This window comes from Physella acuta, unplaced genomic scaffold, assembly GCF_028476545.2.
Source record: "Physella acuta isolate Inbredline_101_S28 unplaced genomic scaffold, ASM2847654v3 ptg000225l, whole genome shotgun sequence".
Taxonomy (NCBI): Eukaryota; Metazoa; Mollusca; class Gastropoda; family Physidae; genus Physella; species Physella acuta.
Window position 1 is genome coordinate 477,072 of NW_026731744.1, and position 13,070 is coordinate 490,141.

The 13,070-nt window shown below is 33.9% G+C and overlaps 1 protein-coding gene across 3 annotated transcripts in view; it reads right to left on the reverse strand.

Moving 5' to 3' along the window:
• Positions 1-1,477: 1,477 nt before the first annotated feature.
• The window catches only part of LOC131937902 (KH domain-containing, RNA-binding, signal transduction-associated protein 2), a 29,032-nt gene continuing 17,439 nt past the window's right edge, over positions 1,478-13,070 (reverse strand). The window contains exons 3-12 of one of the 3 annotated variants that reach the window (XR_009386262.1): positions 12,904-13,020; positions 12,683-12,826; positions 12,483-12,598; positions 10,625-10,684; positions 10,369-10,525; positions 9,416-9,489; positions 7,616-7,710; positions 7,352-7,526; positions 5,047-5,130; positions 1,478-1,904 (exon numbers count right to left, since the gene is read on the reverse strand). Coding sequence is in view for 2 of the 3 variants with exons in the window: in XM_059295610.1 (XP_059151593.1) it covers positions 7,411-7,526; positions 7,616-7,710; positions 9,416-9,489; positions 10,369-10,525; positions 10,625-10,684; positions 12,483-12,598; positions 12,683-12,826; positions 12,904-13,020 (879 nt within the window). In the remaining variant the exon portion in view is untranslated. Of the gene's footprint in view, positions 1,905-5,046; positions 5,131-5,574; positions 7,527-7,615; positions 7,711-9,415; positions 9,490-10,368; positions 10,526-10,624; positions 10,685-12,482; positions 12,599-12,682; positions 12,827-12,903; positions 13,021-13,070 lie in introns of those variants that run through there. The other 2 variants (XM_059295610.1, XM_059295613.1) reach the window with 2 other exon arrangements.

Here is a 13,070-nt window from a genome sequence, read left to right on the forward strand (position 1 = left end):
ACTGTCTTGACCAGTTTCTTCCAGGAATCTCTTCGGGGGGGGGGGGGGGGGGGGCGAACAAAACGGAATTTATATAGAAAACATACTTTTACTAGTGTTTCTTCACCCCCCCCCCCCCCCCCCCCGAGAAAAAAGTCTGGAAGAAACACTGTAACCATCTATGATCTAGCTAAGAGTAATACAGTGAAAGAGACTTCACATTTAGCGCCCCGGACTATCCTGTGAGCGCTATGGTGCCTACCAGAGTTTCCCAGGCATCTCTTCGGGGGGGGGGGGGGGGGCTTATTATTTATATAGAAAATATATACTTTTAACAGTCTACCACCCCCCCCCCCCCCGAAAATTTCAAGAGCCCCACGGAGAAAAAAGTCTGGAAGAAACACTGGTGCCTACATTCGTTTTAAAAAGCACTCTAAAAATACTAAAATAGTTACACGGTGGCACACGACATTCAATAATTAAAGAAACCTTTGCCGTGAGAGACGCCCCTGTCGAAGTGGAACCTCTTGGTCCTTGACACCTTGGAGGTTGCCGAAGTGTGTTCTACCTGACTAAAGTTAAAGGTGAGTGACTAACGAACACTCATGGCTTCCATACAGTACACCCTGAGCGACCAACCCGTGCACCGACAAATATGATCCAAGAAATATAGCGAAGGTATTTACATTTTATTTTTATCATTTAGGCCTAAATAAATTAATAACTCAGGTTTAGAAAACAAGGTCACACGCCTAAGAATTTCGGACAGGTATGCTAGTTAGTTATGCAAATCCCACCATATTTTCATCATCTGTTCTTCATATTATTTTATTATATTATAATAAAACGTGTCAGGTCTTAGAATAAAATGTCTCGCTATGATGATTATTCCTTAAAATAGCCTCTATTTCTTGACACTATGTATGTAGTTTAAGAATGTAGTGTTATGTATACTAAATACTACATACTTATGTTAGTATTCGTAATTTTGTCTATTGTAATAATATTCAACCCAAGCAGTCCACTTTCTGATTCTTCTGAAAATAAATCCTTAATTTTCACACTATTTATTGGAGGGGGAAAGGCCGAATGCCCCCTCCCCCAAGTATTATTTTTAGTCAATTCTCTTTTTAATTAACCGTACGTAAGTACATTGGTTACTTAATATATGCATGTCACCGGTGGCGCCTTAACCGTTTTCGCACATTTCATTTCCAGTTCGTTGGACAAGTTTCTTCCAGACTTTTCGGGGGGGGGGGGGGGGGGGGCTCCCCTTAAATTGGATATAAGTTTTTCCAGTATGGTCACATCCACGGTCGCAATAAATATAACTTAATTTGAAATTTGCTTATATTTAAAAAATAGAAGTTATTTCCTGGTATAACCTCTGCGGCCTGCCTCGTAGTTAAAATTAAGTCACAGCTTGTGTAACTAAATAATGCATTTAAAAAGTGAGGTAAGAAATTACAAGAAAATACACTTATCACAAATGCCGTTTATTTAAGTTTATTATAAACATCCGTGAAATAGAGGCCTATGTGTTAAGCCTACAGTTACAGCCAAAGTCATCTCATTCGTATCTTTACTTGCAGTTCATACAGTTGATACACGCTTGTCAGGCAAGAATTTACCAATTGATTAAACTAAAGAGAACTTTTGACATTCCATCGCAAAATATCTAGGTCTAGTTTGACTAGGCTCAAGCCTGGTGAGACACCATGTCCCTAACGTAAGTCGCCAGCACTAGTAGAGGTCCTGCAACGGTTAGACACCCAAACGATCAGATGGGCCAGGCCACACACTCGCGTGTCAGGTGTTTTCATGAACCAACGTGTTGCTAATTCTCAGCCCCGTCTTGTAAGTAATGGCAATATACGGACTGCACTAACATAATGTTATACGCTTGTGATGCTTCAGAAATCAGTCTGAAATAGATAATTCCAAATAATGTATACATTTTAGAACAAGATTGAAGAAATTAAAATGCAAACTACAACAGCACATATTTTTTCACGCCATTTGAAATGTGTATCCTATACATCAATATGAAGAAAGTACGTACAGGATACTTATTGGTCTATTTGATAAATTATAATGTTATCAGGGATCAAGGAGGCCTATGCATTAGAGTACAGGGGAGTTTAGAAACAGTCCTGTGTACATCAAAATGACTGCAGGTATGAATTTAAAGACCTTAAACTTGAATTAAAAGGTTTTATCAAAAGTTTATAAATAATTCAGGAGAATTCCTTAATTATACATTCCCTTGTCACAGAGCTGCAATAATCAAAATGGGAGGCTTTTGATTTATGTCTATCAACCACCAGGACTGGCTGTGGAATGTCCTTAGTAGCAGGAGACAAAGCAATCCAATATTTTTTTAAAACCTGCAATTATCCATCAAATATCCAAAACTTGATGAAGAAAAGTTTCTAAGGTGGGATTCCTTTAAAAGAGAAATCTGTTGTCGCTGTAAATAATAGCCAGAAGCACTTGAGCACGCCACTACGGTCACTCGGGTTTTTGTACTGGAGGAGACCTTGTAGACATGTTTGGCACCCGTCCCGGTCATCACCTTCAACTTTTCATATTGAATGCAAACAGCACTGAATATCTACCAGGGCTGTTTTAAAGATCAGGATCAACACACATATGTGGCTTATGTCAGATTATAGTTTTGGTTGCTAGTTCTGGCTGTCTTTTAAGGAACCTATAAAACCAATTGTTGTCAGGTGTTATCATTCACATGCGCTGGTGAGTACAATAAGGTCCATTCTGTTAAACTCTCTAGCATTCAAGTTTCAGCTAAAGAATTGCATGTTTTCATTAAATTTAGGCATATAAATCTGCTAAGCAATTAAGCAAATAAAAAAAAAACACAGGCAGTTAAAATAAAGCAAGATAATTGGCGGCGGGGGGGGGGGGGGGGGGGTGGGGGGGTGGAGACAGGACTATATGCATGGACATACTTGACTTTACTGGGCAATTTGAATGTAATTAACTGAAGGGTTACAAAAAGGGTGATTGAACATTTGATCACAGGTGCTTTGTTAATATAAAACTTACAAGGGATAAAAAAGCGGCATATTTATATTTTAAGGTGTCATGTTAATTGTTATATGATTATTCATATTCCTCATAATACATAAAAATATTTTTACAGAACTTTATATTTAACCATTTAAAGAAAAATTGTTATCCTTTGAGTTAAACAGATGTATTAATATACTTGCTCACAATTGTACATCTATTAAGTAATCAACCATTAGAGTATTACTTTGCTGGCTATATATTATCAAAGAACATGCTGCTATATCATTTAAATTTAATTGTGGTTTTTATTTTCAAGAAGATCTACACTATTTATTTTTGAAATGTTTTACTGTTACACTGTTTACTTTTTTAGAACAGGGTCAACTTAAAGGAAACATTTCATAGAAAATTTGATCAGTTAAAATAAACTAAAGATTTTTGTTTTTTTTATTAAACTACATGTGGACAAACGACCTATGGTCCAAGCCCCATACACACCTAGGACAACAAAAAGGACATACTAATTTATTAATGTTACATGCCAGCACATTTTTTAATAAAATATTAAACAGGGCAACAATAGTAGTTGAGTTCTGTTTTTCAAGCTCTTTAAAATAACTTCTGGACTTACAGTTACAGTACATTTACTTTCACATTTATTTCTAAAATATTTACTGCACTATCAACATTGTGTAAATAGAAAGTCCTTAAAATGTGAAACAACTGCTAAGATCATATCTAAAAGGCCACAACAACAGCCCTGTCAAAAAGGCTGGCAACGAATGCTTGAAATAGCCCCCTTTGAATACGCTCCTGTCATTAAGACAAAGGGCCTCCATCAATACAATTCCCTACAAGCTGCCCTATGCTCTTCGATGTAAGCTTAGCAAAAACCCTGTTTGTAGCTCATGGTCGGCAGGCTGCGGGAATTTAGGTGGATTTCAAATGTTTTCCTGAATTGAAATTCAGTCCAAGTTTTCCCCATTTTCATTAAAATTTTCAACAAATATAATTTAAAAAAAAAAACATAGTAAAATGTAGCTGAACTAAAGTCGCCCAACCCCGGTTTTTTACCACTACCTCAGGTGTATGAAAGTGTGTTTTTAATTCACCTTATCTTTATTAAACTGTTAGCAACCACCTCTCTATTTCCTGCTGTTTTCCATTTGATTTCAAATTCATTTTGAAATCCTTGCAAAATTAAAGGTGACTATGAGAACAAGACTAACCCAACCCTCTTGGATCTCATTGTCTAATCACATCAACTGAAAAGTTGAAATTACACATTAGGATCTTTACTGTTGAAGGATTACATTTTTAAAATGTAGATACCATGTCCATCTTCAAAAAGGTATGACATAGTTAAATTGGAAACAAAGTGTACAAATAGATCATATGTTAAAAACTCTAGGTGTTGTTGAATTGTGATTTAAAAAACTGTTTATGAGGGCAAAAATTAAAAAGGACTTCCTGTGTTAATATAGAGTAAAAGAAACTATATGCAACTACATTAGCCTTAGTAAGGTAATGATACTACTTTATTGCAATACATTAGAGGTGCATAAAGCGGGAGCCTGATGTTTTTCAAAAATACACTTGCCCGAATGCAGATTTCCCGAATGGTCACTTGCCCTGAATGTGACAAATGCCCGAATGGACACTCATGTCTTCTGCATATGATGGGATAGTGTAGTCAGCATTATGCCCAGCCAGCTTAACTTTCCCTAATGCTAAAGTATGTCAGTTACCCATAAGAGTTGGTTGGATTCAGGGACATGCTACTTTAGACTGATGGGACAAAACAAACACTACTATTCAAACATACCACCCCCTACCATTTTAAATATTTTGCTTCACCTAATTTTCAATATCAAGACAAAAAAGTATAAAATGCAAAAGTAGCTGAGGCATAAAAAAAAAAGATTGCAGTTAAGATATTCAATAGCTAAGCTGCGTGCAAGCATTACTGTTGTATGTGAAATCAAAGTGATCCTGATGAAAATCCAGGTCTAAAGGTGATGTTAATCATGTTACCTTTAATGAAAGGCTAGTAGATGCATCCTGCTTTTAATACCTGAAGATATATTTTATTGGCCCAGATAACTTGTTTACCAGAATCTGAAAAAAATAAATCATCAGTTAATAAACTTGAAAAAGGGAATCTTTTTTAAAATGTATAAGCTGATCTCATAACTAATACACATAAGTTGCCCCACATGAATTTTATTAAAAAATATAAATTTAAAAAAAGCTTATTTATTGAAACTATGGCACAAACTATTTTAGTAGTTTAGGTTGGACAGTATTTAATCTATAAATTTTAATTAATTGTAGTTTAATTTTATTGGATTATCTCAACATTATTTCATGGGAATTCATGTTAAGATATGAAAAGGCATTTTGATTTTTTAATACTAACTTTAGAAACTTAGGTTAGAGTAACTCTAGGATTTTAAAAGTATATGATTACTAATAAATGTTCCCAATTGCCCTAACATTTATATCTATTATTAGGTTTTTGTTCAAAATGCCTTTTCTGTTAATTTTTAGAAAACATTTTACCTGATAGTGATTTTCACCTTTGCTTTTAATTTAAGGGCATTTAACCCATTAAGTTTAAAAGCTGCATTTCAGGATAGCTTTTATTTCAGGGTTTAATTCTGCTCTTCATGGGGTGCACTGACTGGTCAATTGCTTTGCTACAGCTTGCAGTTTTTGCTCGGGCCATTGTGACCCCCAATAATTTAGCATTTGAATAAAAGACTTTGCTTAAGTGTGAACATACAAAATCATCACCAAGATCTATTTTTTATTTTGTTTAGGTTTGTTCAGTATATAGCAATTTAATTCACATCTGGTAATTTACTTGAAAATTCAATACCTCTCTAATGAGCAGAATTTCTTATAATTCAGCAGTTATGGACAATTTAAGACAGGAGTTTAAACTAGTGACAATTTACTGAACATTAGATAATTTTTAATCACTAGTTCATCTCTAAAATTGCAATAAAAATGAGTATGTCTCCTTACATTTTAAGTGTATACTTTTAACTATGACCAAATACAATATAATTACTGTGTTTAACTTAAACTTTTAATACAAAGTATAAACATTTTAATTACAGTGACAACACTAGATTGATCTTTAGAGCTTCATCATAAAAGTCAACTACTTGTTAAGTCTTAATTATAATTTTTATTCAATGAATAAATGTTACAAATTAGGGAAAGAATTCAGAATACTTAAGTTTTAATTCTTAATTTACCTACTTTAGATAGGTTTTAATTGACAAGAAATTTGTATTTGCATGTAGAAACAATGACTTAATGTTGAATAAGGATTAAAATAAAAGACGATTTTCAATTTTCCCAGGAAACACTATTGCACTTAAATTCATAACAATAATGCCCAAAAAATAGAAATGTTTTTAATTTTAAGAACACATTAAAATAACTAGCATATTTTTATTATTAAAGGTTTTTATAGCGGAAAAATTGTAAGTGCTAGAAGATTTTATGCTATTGACCTATGTGACATACCTGTTTTATTCTCAATTTTATGACCTAGATCAGTATTTAAGAATGAAGATTTCAGCCATCAAAAGATGGTTTTAAAAGCTAGACAATATCAAAATAATTACTCAAGTTAAAAAGAATATTTATTAAAAACACTAAAATAAAAGCCAGATAAAATTATAGAAGCACCACCAGCAACCTAACTAATGGTTGCCATAGATACTGCTTTTAACTTCAAGAACATGAATACTCTATCAGTGTAAAGTACACATTGACTTAGATTTTGACTATCAACTGCCATTTTTAAAGGTAGGCTACTTCTGATAAATCTGTGATTCTTTTTATAACGTTAAAACATTATGACTAATTAGATCATGTGTTTTTAAAAACAAAAACCAGTGCAGCTTCCTAACGGGCTTAAAATTCAGACCTAAAATCATCCATTATGAAGTACAACAATGAAGGGACAATAGCATTTATTTGTAAAAGTTAACAACACATTAAAATTATAATACAACTATAAACTGGATGATCATTCCGTAAAAAAGTTGACATTTATGAATAAAATTAGTTTTGTAAAACTATTACATACAAAATTTAAAATGGAGAGTGATAACTAATTTCATTATCTAACAAGAATTACACTGGGAGCAGCTTAAATGTCCAACCCCTTGTTTTAATAACTACATATATACATGACCTTTTAGTTAACAACCTTGCAGCAATTAATAAAGTTCAGGTTATATCTGGCACAGTCAATAGCATATTAGCTAATTATTAACATCAGCCAATGTCAATAATATAAAACAAGCATTCTGCGAACCTATCTTGCCAGGGCAGTGGTAGAGCACAAGAAGTCAGTTGTATCACAACTCAGAAGGTTCAGTATCCTCCACCTTGGGGAGCACGGGAATATGGGTGAGATCGTGCAGGTGCTCTAGCAGCTCCCCGGGAAGATGGTGGGGGAGCTTTACCTCCAGTGGTGCCCCAACTATCTGCTGAGAACAAATAAACCTATTTTAGACTTCATGTTCAAAACTTTCAAGAAGCACAATTGAAATCTGTTTAAAAAAGTTTAAAGACCTACCATAATCCCCATATCCACCTGCACTACCATATGAATCGTAGGCAGCTGATGAAGTTGCAGAAGGGCCCCCATAGTCATAATAAGCTGCATCTTGGCTATAGATGATAAAAGCATTTAAGAAATTCAATCTAAACGCCAGCAGATTTCAATAAGAATGGTTTATAAAGTAAAATAACAGGGATGTGACTAGACCATGAAAAAAATTAGGAAATTTATTTTGAGATAAGAACACACAGTTACTCTACTAATTTTGATTAATATAGCTAATATTTTAATTAAAGAAGTTACTCTAAAATAACATTGAAAGTCCTGAGTTGGAATTTAATGTTTACATATCAGCTTTCAAAAATTTTTTTTTTACAATGCAACGAAAGTGTCAGTTTTTTAAAAATCTAGTTCTACTCTTGGTTGCAGTTAAATTATGCCATATATTTTTTTAAAGATTGGCATGGTAAAACAGTCTTCAGCTGTAAAGAGCCTAGATTTGTATTGATATCTGAGAAAGTTTTGGTTCATGTGACGGAAAATAAAATGTAAATTAGCAGAAATTAGGAAGGGTCTGATATTTGAACCAAATTTCCTATTTTGATAGCCAAGCCACATCGTTATTTATGCTTTTAGAATAGTTGATAATTGTAACGGGCCATGACATCACGTTTGTTTAGGACAATTTTTAACCCCACCCCACTTCCTGTCACTAAGCAGGATCCCCTAAAATGATGTCACACCTCAACAGATCCCCCCCCCCCCATTCCCAATTGAATTTGAATATTTTTTTTAACATGGATTTTTTTCTCTAAGATATTTACTGAGTTTTACCAACATAGGGTATTAGAATCAATTTCTATTATAATTTATTAAAACAATTCTCTAAAATGCAAAATAGAGGCTAAAATTCAGTTTCTAACATTACTTTTTTTAAAATACAAAGGTATGAGGTCACACTGGAAATTTGCAGAAAATCTGAATCTCTAACTAGATTAACATTTAATCATTATCTTAATCTAGCACAATAGTCCAAATGAAAAGAAATAAGCGTATTCGACTGTCCGTTTGACCAAAGTACTGAAATACTCGATTTAAATAGGAATAGGTAGAATGCGCATGTGGGGTGTTTCAGTAGAGGTAATTTTCCTAAGTTAGAACCGAAAAAATAGCACAAATTGAAAATCAGCGGAAAAATTTCTAGCTAAAAATCGGAAGTCACATCCTTGATAATAAGCATATGAATGTGCAATAAAATAAAAGGTGTAGGTTAAGGCATTTAATACAAAAACAGTTATATAATCTGATGAATTATATAAAGAAAACCAATTCATTTTCTCATATAAGCATTTAAAAGCCTATCAAAAATGTTTTATTATAAATTTAAGTTTTAATATAAACAAAGGCATAACGGACAGCAAATGAACAGTTATTGTGTATAATAGCATGAAAAAATAAGTATACAATATGATATAATAATATATATAATAATATATAATTATGTAGCTTTCTAAATGGCACATTGCATTGTCATCACTTAGGCAGAAATGGGTTTAATATTGCAAGTTTCCACCCATGATGGAGCAAAAAGCTCCTCTTTCAGACATAATCCATAGGCAGTTGAAGTTGAATTGTTATTTTTGGACATCTGCTTATGAAGGGATGGTGTGGTCAGCATTATGCCCAGTCAATTTTACTTTCCAGCGTGAGTCAAGTATAAATCAGAGGTGAGTAGACTCAGGGACAAAACAAGCATGAAGAAAAAGCATGGGCAAAGAATAAAGTTAAAAAAAATCTTGAAATAAAAATAATCACCCTGCTGAATAGCTTTGCCCATAACCTTCATCATAAGATGAGTCGTAGCTTGTACCATAGCCAGATCCATAGCCCTGAAAGCATTTTTAAATAAGTAAGACAGTTTTAACATACAATAGCAAAAAAAAATGGATGGAGACCAACTGGGCGGTTAATATTCTAATGTGACTTGAAAACTATAGTTTGTAAAAATGTTTTACTAAAAAGTATCTTGTTCCCACAAGACTCATTGGTGCACTAACATTTTAAAAAAGGTTATTTTTGTAGAATCACTATCATTGAGATAAAGTATGCATAGCATAGCCTAACTAAGCAATATATGTCTGGAGAAATGTAGCAGTAACACAATTTAACAAACGTATTGAAGAAGTATGTAATTATTTAGTGATGTAATCCTTATTTTAATGGGGTGTCAACGAGGTCAGGTAGAAAAATGCATGGTTGATAACCCCCTAAGTAGATGAGGCTTTTTAGCTGGGGACAACCATCTAGAGTCCAAAACAATCTGGAATGGGATTACCAACACAATTTCAAGTTGTATGGGTAATGCTTCTCCCTTCAGTCCATCAACTGTGTGGAGAGGGGGTTGACACATGGGCAACAAAAGCATCCAATCTAAACCCTGGAGCTTGTGATTTATTTTGATTTAGCTATAAATCCCATCATTATGCATTTTTTTTTAAATTACAGAACTGATAATCCACCATGCTCTAAGCAAGGCACATAGATAAACAGAAAGACCCACAAGCTAGACCCCCTACCAGGAAATTAAATTTAATGCCCTTGTGGGAACCCTAAATAGGTACCAAGACAAACAGATAGTGCAATGGTTATTTAAACTGGAAATTTAGGAAAACAGTGTTTATAGAAAGGGGATAAATGCATATTAAGACTCAAATACCAATTGAGCAGACAATGTAAAATAGTAAATAGCAATCATATTAGAAAAAAACCTGTGAACTGTATCCATCATATGATGCAGAAGGAGCAGCCACACGTGCTCCTCTAGACGGGGCTCCTCTTGAGGGAGGTGCTCCCCTAGAAGATGGTGCACCCCTGGGAGCTCCTCTTGGTGGAGGTGCGCCTCTAGTGGCAGGTGGTGGGCCACCTCTGAAATGAACACATTTACAATATCCGTTAAATAAAACACTAATCCCTCTTACATTAATACACTGCTACCTAATTACATCAAGAAACTAAAGTATTTACCTTCCAGCTGGTGGTGGGGGAGCCGGCCCATTTCCACGACCTCTAAATGCACCACGACCACTGTAATGATAAACACTTAATGTTAAGATAATTTATAAAAATTAAATTGAGTTAACAATGACAACCTGAAAGAATGGAATGTATCAAGGAAGGCCAGTATAATCCAAGAGACCAGTCACAAAATTTCACCATGCAACTTGGGATATAGACATGATATTTTACTTTTAAAATAGAATAAAATCTCGTTGAAAAAAAAGAATTGCACACCAAATGAATGCCAAACAAAATGTGTATAATAGTGCAGAATATTATTAGTACTTTGTAAATTCATATGCGTTTTTTGAGAAATCGGAAATAGCGTAAATTACTACTACCTGTCTTTTTTGAGAAATCGGAAATAGCGTAAATTACTACTACCTGTCAACGGAAATCACTCAAAATTTGAGAGAAGGCAGAGAATTAGATCATGAGAAGGCATGAGAAATTTCATACATCTATCTGAAATAGTACTAAAGTTATAGGCTTTTGAACAATTGAAAGTAGAAAAAGTTCCACTTCCGGTTATCAGAAATCGCTGAAAAGTTGATTCGTATCTACAAATTTGATATAATACTTGTATATAAAATGTCATCAACCTAGCTGTAACGGTACTAGTTATTGTGCTTACAGACACACACATAGACATACAGAATTGCAAAGTCCAGTTTTTCCGACTCGATAACGCATAAAATGCCAAAATTTTGATTAAAATAAGTCCACTACACTCCGGATCTGATGAAGCACAGGTGTAAAACTATGAAAACTGTCAAAATTTCATGTTATTTTTGTGCACGATTACAATACTTTCTCTATACTCTGTATACAAGAAAGTAAAAACATTTGAACCTAAACTAACAATTTTGATAGCCAAGCCACATCGTTATTTATGATATTGAAAAAGCTGTAGATTGTTAAAAATGATCATTATCATACTTTTTCTTCCACAATCAAGACACTGTCGGAGTCACAGTGAGTTCACATTAGTTTTGAAATCAGTATAGCTGCAACGGCATACTCACAGCAGGAAGTATCTAGTTCTAGAAATTCGCGTGTTAGTCATGATTTCATTGTATTTTTCTCCATGCATGTTATTTAAGGCATAATTTTAAATCTACAATTGCAAATACTAAAAAGAACGTTCAGAAGCTAGTTTGGCCACATCTATTAATGTAAATATTGTAAGTAAACAAGGAAACAAACGTGTCAAATGGAGATAATTGCTTTTCCCTGCTATTTTTTAAAATTCAATTTAATAATTTCCTTTTCCAAAAAGAACATACTTCGACAAAAATGGGATGGCACAACAGGACACGAGGAAAGTCTCTGTATTACTGACTAAAAAATTTGCATACTGAGAAATTCAGAAATCCGCTAAAATTTAGAACCTTGACCACATTTAATTTCTATTTAGCATCAGACTGAGTGATAACTTCCAATTGAAAAAATTTGTGTAATCAATTGTCTGTATTACCTAATACCTGTACTGTAGGCAAAGCGTAAAACTCAATTTAAATAGGAAAATATGGAATGAGCATGTGGACTATTCTGTAGAAGTCACTCCCGCTTTTTTTCCCTTTAAGTTTTTAAAACTGCTGAAAGATTAGGTAAGTAAAGGGTAAGAAAAAAATCAGATTGATGCTTAAAATCTGAAAAGTCACATCCCTGTTCATGGAAGATGTTAAATTCCAGACTTTCAAAAAATCCAGCCCAAAAAACTAGCGTTATACCAGACTAAAGTCTAAAATACTCTTCCCTAAATTCGAAACTCTGAAATACATTACTGCAAGAGAAAAGACATCTGGTCCAGAAAAATACTCACCCTCTTTCTGGAGGGGCACCTCTGTAAGCTCCACGACCTCTGGGGGCACCACCTCCATTCATCCCTATTTCTTCTATGCCCATATCACCACCACCATACATCTCATCAGCAAGATCCTATTGCAAATTTATTATAAGTTAAACAAGTATAAAATAGTCTAATTCAGTTAGTTCTTAAGCCTTGCTTGCATAAAAACTTACAGGAATGACAAATTTCCTTAATTCTAGCAATGCAGCCGCAAGCCTGTGGTAACCATCAGTGACATCAGTGAAACATTCAACAAGTACATGCAGATCTTCATTTAAATGTGCATATTTCCCACCTTCCTTTCGTAGTTCTTCTTCCTGGAAAAGAAAAAACAGCTATCAAAAACAGCCCAAAATTCAAGTTATTAATTAAGTCTAATAGAAAAATAACTTACTTTCTCCTTTTCCCTCATTGAACCTTTCCCCATAATAGCCATTTTACAGCCCGTTTGATCTTGTAGAGCTTTAAGAGTCTGGCCTTTGGGTCCTAACAATTTCCCAACAAAATTGTACTGAAAGAAATTTAATAACACATAAATACTCCAAACAACATAACAAAAAC